The 15,994-nt window shown below is 36.9% G+C and overlaps 1 protein-coding gene across 1 annotated transcript; it reads right to left on the reverse strand.

Annotated features, from left to right (window-relative positions):
* Positions 1-7,141: 7,141 nt before the first annotated feature.
* On the reverse strand, positions 7,142-10,515 carry LOC126755497 (mitochondrial potassium channel ATP-binding subunit). The gene is made up of 7 exons (XM_050468104.1): positions 10,277-10,515; positions 9,767-10,142; positions 8,964-9,497; positions 8,539-8,901; positions 8,355-8,474; positions 7,683-8,288; positions 7,142-7,618 (listed from the first exon to the last, which is right to left on the reverse strand). The coding sequence occupies exons 1-7, from the start codon at positions 10,303-10,305 to the stop codon at positions 7,448-7,450; spliced, it is 2,199 nt and encodes a 732-aa protein (XP_050324061.1). The 5' UTR covers positions 10,306-10,515; the 3' UTR covers positions 7,142-7,447.
* Between the last annotated feature and the right edge of the window lie 5,479 nt (positions 10,516-15,994).

Here is a 15,994-nt window from a genome sequence, read left to right on the forward strand (position 1 = left end):
ATCTGATATAGTCCGGAATATAGAGCTACTAATTTTTCAGAACTCCTGATATCTATATACTATAGTATATAGTTTACATACGAACTGACTCATCAAAATCAAGATAAAATATTTTTTTACGCTTTTATACAATAAGAAACCGATATTGTGACGATTTACAATGGATATCTTTACATTTTAGAAATTAACATTACATTGTCCAGTCTAGGAAGTACATTCTAGATTTAAAAATATAGAGGCCGAACTAATGGCAATATATCTCAAGCAGTTGGATACAATCGAAATCGATATCTATGGTTATTGGCTGCTTACATCTGCCTGCAGAGCGTGAAAAAGTTTTCCTCCAAATAATTTAAAGCTGAAAGTCCTTGACCGGTTAAAAATCCGATTACTTAGGATCAAGCAGCCTTTTCAAAACGTTTAACGTGGACGGATACATTCAAAAACAAGGAATTTGGGTGCCAGACGAATTCAAGCTAAGAGAAGTTTAAAGACGATTTTTAATGTCAGAAATTCTGCATGGTCACTAAAAAGAGTGCGTTGTCGCAATGAATTCTGACTGGCTAAATCAACGGCAGAGCCGAAAATCCATTCATCAACCGTTCCCACGACGGTCGGGTCTAAGCAGCCGGATTTTTATCAGGCCAAGGACTCTCGACTCGACACCAATCCTCGAAATTCTTTCTGGAATATTTTCTACTGCTACAACAACAGCATACATTTTGCCAAGGTATAATGGATATGTATATGGTGGGATCAGAAGAGCGTTCTGTATTATGAGCTTCTAAAACCAGGCGAAATCACTTATGGGAACCGTTCTCACGACGGTCAAGTCTACGTAACCGGAACGGACCAACAACATTGAGACCGTTACCGATAACAACTGATCACATTAAGGTAAACGATTGTCCAAAAACGCCTGGAGTTTGGGACTAGATCCGCGTCAATACTTTTACATTATGACAACAATTGGCGTTCATGCTCCAAGACCGCTTAAAAATTATTATTTTTTTTTGAGTTTGCTTCTTCCGTCTTATGACACAGACCTTGCTTCTTCTGAGTACCATTTGTTCCGGTCGATGCAGAATGCCCTTACTGAAATACCATCCATTGGCTTTATTGATTTTTAGCCGCTAAGGACCTACTTCTCTCAATCCTTGCTCCGTCCATCAAACTGCTTTTCTGAAAAGTGGAAGTCACTACATTAGGTATATAAGGCCTAGTGCAAAATTTGAACTAATTACTTTATAATTACACTAAGTTCAGTGTAACATTAAGGTCTAATTTTGCTAAAGCTATTTTCTATTGCTAGTTTCAACTCTCACTTATCACAAGTTTTAACGTTTCCTTGTTATTTTTTGAATGTAGCATGTTTGGACATTAGGCATATAACTTTTTACAATTTTTGCAAATACGAAAAACGGCATACCATAGTCGAATAGAGAATAAAAAAGTATGAACCCCATTATTTTTTGCAAAAATGCATCTCAAGCCGCCAATAAAATTTGTGCAGTTTATGGACCCGATACAGTTGCCGTTTCCACCGCACAACGATGGTTTCAACGTTTTCGTACTGGTGCAGAGGTGGTCGAAGATGCGCTACGCTCCGGAAGGCCTGTCGTCGAAAATTGCGAAAAAATCGCTGAATTGGTCGAAAGAGAGAAAATTCATTTCAATTTCAATATAAAAAAAAATTCAATAAAAATACCGCAAGACTTTTTTGACAACCCATTATTTGTTAAATGTTAGAGCAAAATGTGAACGAAAGTAACAGCAATCTCAAATCGCAAAATAAAATCAAACTCTCGTCTGCACATTAATTATAATTAATAAATATAAGTGTTATCGTTATAAGCCATCAGAATAATTAAAAACTGTGTCAAAGAGCATATTTCGATGCAAAAATACGAACATACCGAAATACTCACTGTAATTATCGCTGAGAAAAATGGAATATTTATTTTACGCGAATAATGAAGTTGTCTTTAAAATGCAAACAGCTTTCGGAAGGCAATTATTCATTTATGTACGCACATAAATATTCGTAAATAGTAAATGAAAAATGCAATCACTGGAAAAGCCAAGCGATTTGTACACGACGACTTAAATGGCGTTGGCAGCAAAAAAAAAAAAACAAAAGAAACATGGCAAATAGCTGAGAGGCTATTGGTGACTAAATCAATGTTATTAAATGGAATATGATGGAAACAAGTGCATATGTATGTGTAAATGGCCGCAGACGATGGTCGACAATGCGAGTGGATGCGTTTAAACGGCATAAGTCTAAGTACATTGCGTGGCAAAGAGCAAAACAGCCATGAGAAACACATGTGAAGCAAGGAAACAACCGTGTATCTTCCAATTAAACATGAATCAATATATATTTTGTATCAAAAGTAAAGGCAATCAAACAAGAGAGTGTGTGTCGAGTTCACATACATACATAGGTATGTATAATGTAATAAAAACTTTGTTACGGGGAAATACTTTTACAGACAAGCCCTAAAAAGTGAATAAACCAAATTAAATAATTGAAAAGTTTGTTTTTAACAATCTCCGATGTTTCCTTCGTCATGTAGCAACTTTAATATTGCCCAATTCAGGTTATAATTATGAATAAATAAAAGAGCCCGATCGCAACTAACTTGCTGGTTTCGTAAATAAGAAAATATGAATTTCAAAAAGCGAAAACACTTGAAAATTTCTAAATTCGAAAATTAAAATTTTGTGAAATATGGAAATATTGATAAATTATAGTAAATATTTAACATCGTACACTTTTGTTTGCTCATACGCTCACTCTGCAATTCAATTCATTTTGCTGCACTGTGTGCTTAGTTAAACATGAGTTAAAAACATGACTCTGTAAATGGTTTGGCATTGATGTTGAATTACCAGACTTTTGTCGCGCACTCCATGCAATTTTTGCACGTGTAAATATAAAGAAAATAACAATACTTTAAACGGAGTAAAAAAGTTTTGGAATTTTTGCTTGCTGCAACGTTTAAACGTAGATGGATAAGAGTAGTTATAAAAGTGATAGTTGTGTGTCTGGTATAATTAAATGAAGCTGAGTACAATTATATCAAAGAGAGATTCATATAAATAAAATTAAAATATATAATTATTTATGATATAAAAGTTAGAATAAAAGTAAAAATTTGTTTTAATTTCTAAAATTTGGAAATATTTTATGCATTAAAAAAAATTTAAATATTAATATAGAAAATAAAACTCCTACTATAAAAATTTTAATAAATTAGCATCTTTATAAATAAATACATATATGTACATATGTATATAAATCACAAACTATAACGAAAAAATTATTTATTGTCACGTAAAAGGTCACAAAAAAACGAAGCAACAGCTGCGAAGTAATATATTGTAAGTAATTGCATTCAGTAATTTAAATTTTACATCAATATGCATACAAATACAAATGCATACATTTACATATAAACTTCATACAGCAAGCACTCAGCTGCATATGCATGTTTTCGACACTGCAACGAGTACGCCGACGTTCGCAGTAAAAGCAAACAGTGGCTGCCTAACTGGTTAGTTAACTAAAGTTAATAAATATATAGATGCATACACACGCACACATATACATATGTATGTATACATATACATATACGTCCAATACAAAAACTAAAATTGTAAAATGTACGAGCGTTTGGAGCTTCACAGCTGTAAAACCATGGAAAAAATATGCAATATGTTAAAGTTGTTAAAAAGCCGGCAAACTGGCAAGCAAACCATAGACAAGCAACAACTCAAAGAGCACTACTCTAAGTGTGCATCGTTCAATGAATTGAAAAATTGATTATGCGATAATTACATTGTACATGCGAAACAACGTAGACACAGCGCACTCCACAATAGTAGCACTCAAAGCCACAATATATGTATGTGGATGGATGCACACACCCCCGCGTCTATCGCTAATTTCTTTCTCACTAACTGAATTTAAATTTCGTTGATTTATAAGCATATTCAAGTATCAGCTGACACGCTGCAAGCAGTCAGACGTGAACTCCGCCAACTATCTTATGGCCGACGTCAAAAACGAAATACCATATTTTTATTTGCCCTGCGGTTCAAAGTACTTTGCGTTCGAATATAAAAGCAAAAGCGTTTTCTTATAATTGGATGCAAATAAATTTTGCATAGCGTGGCTTGTCTACTCACTGTTTATTTTAGTAAATATTTAGTTGCTTTTTTCATTTCTATAAAATTTCAAATACAAGTTGCTGAATTTCAGCCTTAATTTTGCGAAACTAAACTAAATGGATTGGATTGCAGGGTTTAACTGTACTATTCATAGAAAATATCACTTATTGATGGGTTTCGTGCTTATAAATACTAAAATGCATATATCGGATTCATTTAGCATAACATAAGATATAGCAATATCAGTTTTTATTTAACTATTTTTACTATGCATATAATAATTCCATACAGATATACATACATAGATATTTTAATGATCAATAGAGAATACATTACAACACTGCACTTGTGATTTCTGATAAGACGTTTTTGCTTGGCACTGTTATCTAATATTAAAATTTGAACTATGCGAAAGAGATAAGATAACAGCAATTCAAAAGTTAAGTTTGATCAGTACCAACACATTTTTGTAGAAACGTTTATATTATTATTGGAGAAAAAATATGAAGAAATATTTAAAATTAAAACACTTCAACGAAAATGTTTATATGGCATGTATCTAGGTAAATACATGAGTACACATGAGAAACTACAGATGTTTGGGAGTAATCCCTGTTCGTATGCACTCGCCAAACCATTGAGTCATAAATTTATGATGACGCATAAGTTAAGACTAAACACAAGAATAACAGAAATTGTTTGTATGTGCATCTTTATGAATAGAACAAGAAATATTATAAAATGTATTCAATTTCTAAATTTGACATATTTATACAGACTAACCTGTGTGTCGTTCAGAATCTCCAAGTGTTCACCCTTACGGAAACTCAAATCTTCATCTGTGCGTGCGTCGTAATCATACAAAGCTACAAATATTTTAGCATTTGCATTCGAAATTTCATTTTCTGGTATTTGCGGTACTTGGCGTATTTGCTCCTGCTGTTGTACAACGCGAATTTGATCCGCCGGCTGACTGCCAACACCATCGACATTGGGCACATTAGGCGCGCACTCAATGCTTTTGGGAATATCCGGTTTCTCGGAACTCAAGCAGTTGCCCATTTTGGTACAACGGTAACAACGATTACGCCACTTAAAAAACAAAAACCAAAATTGGATGGCCGCACCAAAGGAATGCTGCACTGATGTACTCAATGGTGAGGGAATTTATCAGCACTCTGTCGCTTGCGGTATTAATTGATTGATGTTGAGTATGGTTTGTTTATCAAACAATGCACTGCACTACTCGTTTAGCGTTGTTGAGTTGACTACGTTGTTGTTACTGTTGCCTTATTGTCTGTTGAATTGGGGTGTTGGCTTTGTATAGATAATTGCTCAAGTTGCTTTACAATTTTCAATTTCTTCAAGTATATTTTTGTGAGTTGCATACACTAAACTAATAAAACATTTAAATTCTTTGCACTTTTTGTTTTGCTTCAGACACTGTTGAAGATATTTCTCACAGATGTACATATATATTTTATATCAATTTTATGTATATATATTTCTATATGTACATATGTATGTTTAAACTTGTGCACTGATTTTCTTTTAAATAGCGAAATGGTAAAACAGACGCGACACTACGCGAGGATAGAAACACTATAATCAAAAGAAAACAACAAATATTTAAAGATAGATATTCGAATCTGTTTCTTGATTCAATTTCAATTTCTTGTATCACATTTTTTTAATTATAAATTTATTCCTTTTTTTATTGCCATCACTGGATTGAGAAAAGTAGTAGCCGCGCGAGCGTACGTGTTGACTTCTTCAATCACAAATTTTTCCTTATTTTACCACCAAAAGAGAATGTCAAAGCCCAAAGAGTCAACGTTGGAAAGAAGAAGTAACATCTAATTTACAATAGAGAGCATGAATGAAATTTGACAATTGATTGTGGTCTGTCACACCAATTACGAACAATTTTTATTCACAATAGTTCACAACGTAAATTGTTGTGCATTATCAAGGAAAATTAAGTAAAAAAGAAACTGAGAACGTGATAGTAAAAAACAAGGCAAAAGCAATAGACAAAGTTTGCGGAACAACAAGTAAAGAGGAATGAAAAAGAAAAGCAATTAAACAATTATTATCTGAAATCCGGCAAAGATATTATTAAATAATATTACACATATGTAGCCACGACGTCGCTTCACCAATATTATGCGATTGTGCATTGTCTATGAGACACAGCTATTTATTAAACTTCTTTGTCATATTCAAATGCTTGCAAAACCAGTCAATTCATTTGCGAATAACGAAGGCAACGCAGAAAAATATACACTCCAACTCACAATCAGTGCCTGAGGAATTCCACAGTATTTTTGATAGTTTGATTTTTTATTTACTTTTCCCTTTTAAGTTAACGTTCGTACGCTGTACCCACACCTCATCATAGCACTCACAAATATCCTCTTTTCGCTTCGGCCACTACTTTTCACGGTGATTTTTTTATTTTACCTCAATATAGGGAGCCCGAAACTATTAACGACACAATTTAATTCACTGTTGAAATTCTTTTTTACAGAAAAAATACGGATTTTTATCCATTTCAGTAAAATATTCACGACTTCGAGCAACAAACGAGAACGACACGAACAACACAGCGACAGAGTGATGCCAGATATTATGAAAATAGAGAAAAAGAGAATTGGAAACAAATGAATAATTCGCAATAGTCTAAAAATTATAAAATTATCCAAACCTAATAATTATATTAATTTGTTTATAAATTTAAAGTTCAAGTCAAATTTAAATTGTCTAATAAAAAAATATTTAAAACCGTTGATTCATTAATTCTTGATTCCTTTGAGTTTTTCTATGTATTTATAAATGTGTGGAGGAAATTCCCAAAACCCTGGATGCGGGGAAGGCCGTTAACAGGATCGAAACAAGTGCTTTATTTAATTATGATTTTAAGCCTGAAAACATCTAAAAATTCCTTTAATTTTCAAATACTTAGTTTCTTCATTATTAACAATTTCCAATTTTATTCTCAACAATTGTTAAATATTAATCTTACAAACAATTACTTTGCTATTTATCCTTAAATTAAACTTATTTCATTAGTCAATACGTCATTCTCATTTTAAAAAGGATTCAACTCAAATATAAGCCCAAATAGGAAAAAAATAACGAAATAGTCTACCATTTGCCTGTTGTGTAAGTACGGAAATAAATAATTTACATTCACTTCGTGATAGTTTAAAAACTTGAAGGAATATTCAGAGGTATTGTCGTATGGGATAAAAAATCTATAGAGCTAATTTTATCCCTGTTGCATGTTCGGGCGATCGGCAGTAGCAGAAAAATTGCTTTCATCGCCTCCGGCAGTGTTAGTTTCAATTTCCTGAGGTTCTTGCACAGGTCGGCGCTCTTGCTGACGCACTAGATCGTAATAGAGACCACGTTTAGCCATTAACTCTTCATGCTTGCCGGACTGTGTAATATCAAAGAAAAATATTTGGGTAAAAATAAAATAAATCTTTATTTCACACACATACCTCCACTATACGACCATGTTCCATCACAACAATCAAGTCAGCATTCCTTATGGTCGATAGCCGGTGCGCTATTACTAAGGTCGTTCGATTAAGCACCGCTGTATCTAAAGCTTTCTGTACTTCGGCTTCACTTGTAGCGTCCAGTGCACTGGTGGCTTCATCTAATATAAGAATTTTGGGATTTTTAAGCAACGCACGCCCTATGGCAATTCGTTGTCGTTGGCCACCACTTAATTGTGTGCCGCGCTCGCCAACATTCGTATCGTATCCATCAGGCAGCGCGCTAACAAAGTCATGTGATTGCGATAGTTTTGCAGCAGCGTAAATCTCTTCATTTTTAGCGGCTGGCCGACCATATCTTATATTCTCCAATATGGTTGTGGCAAATAGTATTGGTTGTTGTTCGATGAAACCGAGTACATTGCCGCGCAGCCAATATGGCCCAATGTCAGACAGTTTGTAACCATCCAGTTTAATATTACCAGATGTTGGCTCATAGAAGCGTTCCACGAGCGCGGCAACAGTTGATTTGCCAGATCCTGAAGCGCCGACAAGTGCCACTGTTTGACCGGGTCGCAATATTAAGTTGAAGTCTTTCAAAACCACCTATTGGGAAGTAATATTTGATAAATTATATACATATACGCAGCATGCTTTGTTATTATTACTTACATGATCTGGTCTCGAAGGATATGCAAATGAAACGTTTTCAAATCGAATTTCACCGTTAAGGTGCTTTGGTGGAATCTCATAGCCTCTCAGCAGTTCCACTTTAGGCTGTAGTTGTAGATACTAGAAAAATCCAGCAAACAGTAAATTTAACCATTAATCTTTCAAGGCAACCAAAATTAATTACTTCAAACACCCGCGAACCAGCAGTCATGCCACGTATCATAGTGCCCAACAATATCGACCCTTGAGCCAACGAACGTTGCACACCTTGAGATGCAACCAGGAACGCCATTAAAGCGCCTGGTGAAAGGCTTTCGGTGGACATCAGATGGCCACCCATGAAAAGTGTTGTCAGGACCAAACCATTAAGGAAGAAGTTTGTCAGACCTTGGAATATAGCAATGCCATAACCGAGCTCTTGCGCCAATCTCGCTGCTTCATTAGTTTCGCGTTTGAATAGCTCCATTTCACTATACTCACAAGCGCTTGAACGCACGGTACGTATATTAGACAAAGCTTCTTCACAAACAGCCGTAGCACGTTCGGACTAAGAAAAAACATGTTCAATTTAAAAAAAAATCATCTTGTCATATCGTTAACGAATTTTACCTGAGCTTGTGCGTCCTTGCTCAAATTGCGTAATTTCCGCCCCAGATATGACATGAAGGCCACAACTACAGGTACAGCCGCCAACGCGATTGCTGCCATATGGGGTGATATAAGAAACAGTGACACTCCGCCGCCCACCAATTGTGCCATACTGCGCAGACCTTGCGAGAAGAATTGCTTAAAGCAGGCTTTGAAATCTTGGACATCTGCGGTTAGACGATTCACTAGTTCTCCGGTGCGATTTGCATCGAAAAAGCTAATGTCTTGCAAAATGATCTGTTTGAACAGATCTTGTCGCAGCTTGGCAGCTATGCGTTCACCAACCCGGCTAAGCAGATATATATACACGAATGTAAAGCCCGATTGCAAGAAATACAGGCTGAGCAAGTTACTCGCTGGGCGTCTGACGTCGCTGAAGAATGAATTGTGTAGCGGGTCCTTCACGTAGGTATTGGCGTAGCGCGCTAGGGTGTTGACCAAATCCCCAAGAAGATTTGGAATCCTTATATTGATGAATGCTACAATCAAAGCAGCCTTTGGAAACAAAAGAGTTATGTATATTTATCACAACACAATTGCAGTATTTATGTTTAATATTATTTAGAAAATTGGTAACCATATATGGAAAACACTTATTTATAATCAGTTTATAGATAATCAACAGATGATAACGCATAGTCCATGGTATTTTTTTTAAATCACCGTCTTATCAAATCCGTTGATAAAAAACTTCGACGACAGTGAGTTATGATATCACTAAAAACTATATAATATTTATAGCAATATTTACAACATGTCCTTACAGCAATAGCGCCGAGCAGCTCCCACAAGTGTGGCTCCAAGTAGGACCAAAACCGGCGCCAATCAAATTTGCTATCTTCCTGTTGCAGTGTTTTTTGTATTACACCTGCTAATCTATTGCTTTCACATTGCGCTTGCCGCGCAAAAGCTAGATACGTGCGTGTGCCCAACCCCAGTGTGACGCCACAGCCGCTTAGTAATATGAGGCGTGTGTTTGATATACGCTTCCCTCCCGTCTCCGCCGCTCTACTCGCCTGCTGCTCCACTACGCGTAGGAGCTTGTTTGCATTTTTTAAATGACCGCTAAAATCTCGTATGCCATTGAGCTGTGTTTGAGGCACTTGTTGGAATTTGGGCAATTGCTGTGTTAAATGGCGACTACAAAGTAATGACAATACAAAAAGGAAAACGGATAAATTTCACTCAAAATATCATTTAGCAAGTTGTAATGAAACATGACATAATCACACTTGTGAAGCGCCGCTTTGCACTTTGAATTTGTTTAGTCATACTTGCAATTAGTTGCTAACAATCGGATCATATTCGCTACGCCTTTTAACTGCAAATTATATGTTTGTATGAAAAAGCCTCTGTTTGCAATAGGAAATGAACCGCAAAGAACTTAATTTTTTGTTTTTAAATTAATTATAAAACCGTCTGCATCCACCAACCAGGAAACCTGGTTAAATTATTCGCCCACCCAACGTGCAACAAAATCCACCCCACAGAAAAAAACTGAAGAAATATAAAAAACCAAAAGGAAAATAAACCCATAGCAAAAACAACAACCAATTCTGATCAGCTGCTCGATATAGCCTTGCCACATTTATAATGTTTTTAATATGCAAGGTTGCAATGAACACGAACTTCTAACATATTTACCACAGATGGCGCTGGTTAAAATGAAGAGGAAGAATCAGTTAAAATGCAAAATCAGTAAAGTTAAATCAACATTCAAAGAAATTGGCAGCATGTTTTGTCCGACTTCTGGCGAAGTTATGGCTAGCGGTTCTATTGTCATAAGAACAACTCACGGTTGTAAACAGAAGTTTATTGGAATCGTAGCTTTTCTACGAAAGATTAACTAAAAGAAAGCACATGTTTACTCGAATGATCATTTGACTTAGAATCATTTATTATAATAAGTGTGTTTCTCTATAACATACTTCCTTACTTAGATAGTTCACTTAAAATTGATGCAAGGAAAGTGTAACACTGAAATCAAGCGTCGAAATTCGTGGACACTCGATTTATAGACACAGAGCCAAAAAAAAAAATTAAATTAAAAATTAAGAAGACGAACCTCCCTAGAAATAAAAGAAGTGGTTCCAGTTTATTATTAGTTATGAAAAAATTCACTAAACCTTTTTGATGACGTCCATTATCCACGAAAGAATATAATTTTCTTTGCTTCTTTTACTTTTGGACCTCTCACTCACCTCTTAAAACTAATTGCCAGAGATTAAAAATAATAACCGCTTTTTCGGTCTATTAGTTCAGACCGTCTCTTAAGGAGAATATTTCACTTAGATCAACACTTTTCAATTGTTATAATTTATACCATGAACTGGGTATATTAAATTTGCCATGATACTTGCAATGCCCGGAAGGTAAAATCGGAGATCTTATAAAATACATATTTGAGGATTGTCCTTTATATTTCGGGATAAAAGCGCGAACACAAGCATAAATCATCAAAAATCGCTTTATGGTTTTTCAAAATGTTCTCCATTATGATCTATACACTTTGCATGCCATGGAACCAATTGTCGAAGCACTTTGACCACTCTGATTAAGGTATCTCCAAAAAATGTGTTCTGAACGGATCAATCGCCTCTTCTGATGTCGCGGAACGTTGACGTTTTCGTTTATTTTATTCGTTGCGAATAAAAATAAGTCCTTCGCTGCCAAGCCAGGACTGCACGGTGGATGATTCCTCAAATCGATGTTTTGGATGCTCAAAAATGCAGTTGTTTCAGTAAATGTGGGAAAATTAGCAGTTGTTTTTTCAGTTTTTTTGAAAGGCAACTGACAATTAAATGGTTGTCTACCACTCCGAAATGACTTTTCTGTGTTGTCCTAGTGGTATGGTTGCGACTTGTCCAGTTTTTCCAAAAAAAAAACCGGCAACGACTTGCTTGGAAGTGTTTCGTCCGCCAACAACTTTTGTTGGACTCACCTGTCACGAGGTCGTAGACGAGTTTCGAAGCACCGATATTATATTTTTTAACACTTCTCTGGGACCATCCATATGATTCATATGGAGCTTCATTGTCAAAAATTTAATTAAGTTTATCTAGCACTCTTGACGAGTTAACTTACGTCGAAAGTTGTAAATAATAATCACGCGAAAATGTTCTCGATATAATTCCATTTATTGGCCGAGATGAATTTTTTAAGTTACTGTAAACAACTCAAAAAGCGCTCGTACTTATGTCCCAACATTTTGAGTATGCATACCATCAAAAATATCAAATTTAACGTTAAAGTTGGCAGATTGCAACACTAGTGTTGCCAAATCCTCAAATATAAAAGTTAACTCACGTATAAACGATCTGCGATCTTTAAATCCACTGCTGGGTGATATTTTAGCATGTGTGACTCCTGCTTGAAGATCGTATACTCTCCATCGAAATGAGTATTGCTTAACTGTTTTACCCCGCTCAATACAAACTCAAGTTTACCTCACGCAGCAATGCTTTTTGCGAAGTTCAGTAGAGACCTGATATCTAATTCTGGTAATTTCTCCAGTCGCTTGAACTGTGAAGCTTCCAGATAAATAATCCAGTTTCTCTGCACTTTCTACATGTGTCATCGTTTATAATGCGCATATGGCTCGCAAGTGATGTCAGTAAGTTGTGACCCGTGACCAGGCCAACAACCGCGCTGCAGTCTTTTCGAGACCGTGTGCTTTCTAGCTTCTGAGTTTTATTTCGGCTCATGTGTGATCGTGGCGAACCTGCATGCCCCTAAGGTATTTCATTTCACTATGACCCGCCTGTTAGCCCTTTGCGAAAGTTCATTGTGTATCGTTTTTAACGACTTGCATATTTCATGAGTTGGTTCGGTAGTCAAGCGAATGACACACTTGGCAATTTCATCCGCTGTTCCGTTTCCCGAGCCCCCTTGTGGACTGGAAATTCCAGGCTGGAACACAGTATATATGCAGCTGCTTTCCGGCAGCCACTGTATCTACTGTCCCCCTGTTTTTAAAGTCATTCTCTCGAAGATGCGACTTGAGATTGTTGCTTCAATTATCGACGTATATGTATATCGATAATCTTTACGTCATTTCCTACATTGTTAGCTATCTCAGCAGCTCACCTGGCCACAAAGACTTCTGCCTGAAAGATACTGCAGAATTTTGGCAGCTTGAGGGGGCGCCTGTGATCTAGCTCTGCGAATTAATCCAACGGCTGCGCTTGAAAGGTTACTCAATCTGCCACCAACTGACATTGCAGTGGAAAGCTCGGCAACGAAATCAGCTGCAAGTTTGGCGGCGCTAGGAGAATTTTCCACAAGAACTTTCAGATATAACTCTATAAGCTGGTGGTTCGGTGAATTTTATCTGGGAGCGAAGGATTCAAGTCACTCTAAAGGAGGGTTGATGGCGCAGGTACACGCAAACTACCAGCGGAACTGTTAACATATTCAAGGACGGTCATCAATTCCGCCTTATAAACTGTTTCTGTCTCGGACCACTGGTTTTTCTGTTAAAGAGTTTCTCTCAAGACAAGCTTGCGAAAATTGACTATCCGAGTGGTTTGGCAATAGAGACGTGGGCTTCTTTGAGAGTGGCAATATGAAGCTATCTTCGGAATTGCAATAGATTATCGAACGAAACGGTGCATATTGTTAAGTAAAAGCTTCAATTATTGCAAAAATAATGGATTTTTTTTGCTGACTTTTAAATCTATAAACACTTACTAAAGGGAACTTATTTGTGGCTTTGCCCGCTCAGTGTGATTATCTGTTTTTTATTTCAATCATTCTAACACCGGAAACCATAAAAATACTGTTATCTGTAAGTAAACATGTGCACATGTGTGTGTGCTCTCTTTTATGGACAAAATATTCCCGTTGAGCGATAAATCTATTAAGTGCGAAATGCATTTCCCTCACAATAATAAAATGCCGAAAATGTCACAAACACTTAACGAAATTCGCAAAGTAAAATTGGAAAGGCGCACTTTCAAACGCACACACATACACGTGTGCATTCTCAGTAAATGTCGGCGTGTATTGGGGGCGCGCATAACTGACATACTTTATGCCTTTATTTAAAGCACAATAAATGCACAAAGTCATAATGGCACGATCGAGTGTGTGTGTGTGTGGGTTCCTACACATATGCATATGTATGTGGATTTACATGCACAAATGTGTGCAAAGAGAGCTTGTGTTTGTGTTTGTGCATGCGTTGAGTGGCGAAATTTATGGTCGAAGCCCATTTTTACAACACTGCCGCATACAATAAACAAAATAATTTTAACCCAATTAAGCAGTGTGCACATAAACAGGCGCTTTACGAGCGCAAAAGCAAACAAACACACACCAACGCACGCACACCAACACACAAGTAGTGGCATTAAAAAGGCATATACACATTTGGATGCAAACAAAGGAACAAAGGCAGTTCCGGAATATTGTTTTTAGGGGCGCAATTTAAGTTTGGTAAGGCTGTGGAGCCTTAGTATGCTATTGTAGAACCCCCAGAGGTGATCTAGTGACTGATGCCCAGAGCATCATGCAGGGAACACTTTTCCAGCCTGCTAAGTAGCAGTGAAAGTCTAAAATCAGCAGTTGGGTGACGATGGAGCAGACGTTCCATTGTTTGACCATGAAGAAGTTCGGATAGCAATTATCCGTCTGAAGAACAACAAAGCGCTGAAGAATTGGTAAGGAGCATACATCAGCTTCTTTGTCGAAAATGGTTGGACGGAAGTATGCCCGAATTGAAATGTGTTCTGCTCAATCCACAAAAAAGAGACCCCATAATCGGCGCCAACTAACGTCAGATAAAACTCCTCAACAACACACATAAAGTTTTATCGAGCGTACTGTGTGAAAGATGAAAGCCCACCCTCAACAAACCGATTGGATCTTATTAGTGTGGCTTTATGCCGTTATTTCTGAATTTGCTATCTCCGCAAAAGTAATACGGCTGTGTAAACTGACGCTAAGTAATACCAAAAGCTCCATCAGAATCGTGAAGGACTCTCCGAGCCGTTCGATACCAAACGAGGTTTCAGACAAGGCGACTCTCTATCGTGCGACTTCTTCAATCTACTACTGGAGAAAATAATTCGAGCTTCAGAGCTGGCGTGTGCCGATGACATTGATATCATTGGCCTCAACAACCTCGCCGTTAGTTCTGCTTTATTTAGAATGGCTAAGGAAGCAAAGCAAATGGGCATAGAAGTGAACGAGGGCAAGACGAAGATATTTCGATATTTTCATCTCATCAAACAAACAGTCGTCGCACTAGCGACTTCGTTTCCACGACAATGTCAATGCATCAAGGCATGGACGATGACAACATTTGATGAGAAAGGTTCTGCGGAAGACTTATGTCGATGGAACGATGAGATCTACGAGATATTCAAAGACATTGACGTAGTTTAGTGAATTAAGAGACTGTGTCTACACAGCATACGTCATGTCGTCCGAATGGATGAAAACACTCCAGCTCTGAACCTTTCGAAGAGGAAGGCCTCCACTCCGTTGGAAAGATCAGGTGGAGAAGGAACTGGCTGTACTTGGTATCTTGAATTGGCTCCAACGTGTCTAAAAGTCGACGATAATGCGTCAATGCATGCCCTGAGTCTTTTGAACATAGGTATACACTTTTTCCTAAAAATCATTTTCTAATGCTAATATAAAGAATATAGGTAGAAAGAGCGATCTTTCTAAAAATCATTATCTCAGATCTAACAACACTTCAGTGATGAAAACAAACCGAACATTATAGCATGCCCAGTCTAAGTTTACAAATTGTTAGGTTAGGCTAACTGGCTGACTGTCACGTCGTACATATTCCCACATATCCTTTATATGTATGCACTGAACCTTCAGTTTAATATGAGTTTAACAGATACTTGATATCTAATCCTGATACTTCACCCAGTCCCTTGAACTTCGAAGCTCTTTGACATCTATACAATTCACCCAGCGCTTCCAATCTTGCAGCTGAGCTGCCAAGTTTTCATGGTTTCAATTGGTGGCAGGTT

The sequence above is a fragment of the Bactrocera neohumeralis genome, chromosome 4 (assembly GCF_024586455.1).
Source record: "Bactrocera neohumeralis isolate Rockhampton chromosome 4, APGP_CSIRO_Bneo_wtdbg2-racon-allhic-juicebox.fasta_v2, whole genome shotgun sequence".
Taxonomy (NCBI): domain Eukaryota; kingdom Metazoa; phylum Arthropoda; class Insecta; order Diptera; family Tephritidae; genus Bactrocera; species Bactrocera neohumeralis.

What these genes read in the sequence shown, in the direction of transcription:
- LOC126755497 (XM_050468104.1), bottom strand. Translation starts at nt 10,305, where the DNA reads ATGATCCGATTGTTAGCAACTAATTGCAA. An exon ending in GCAAGGACGCACAAGCTCAG is followed by an intron (nt 8,902 to 8,963) that starts GTAAAATTCGTT and finishes GTTTTTTCTTAG; the next exon opens with TCCGAACGTGCTACGGCTGT. An exon ending in CTGGTTCGCGGGTGTTTGAA is followed by an intron (nt 8,475 to 8,538) that starts GTAATTAATTTT and finishes GGATTTTTCTAG; the next exon opens with TATCTACAACTACAGCCTAA.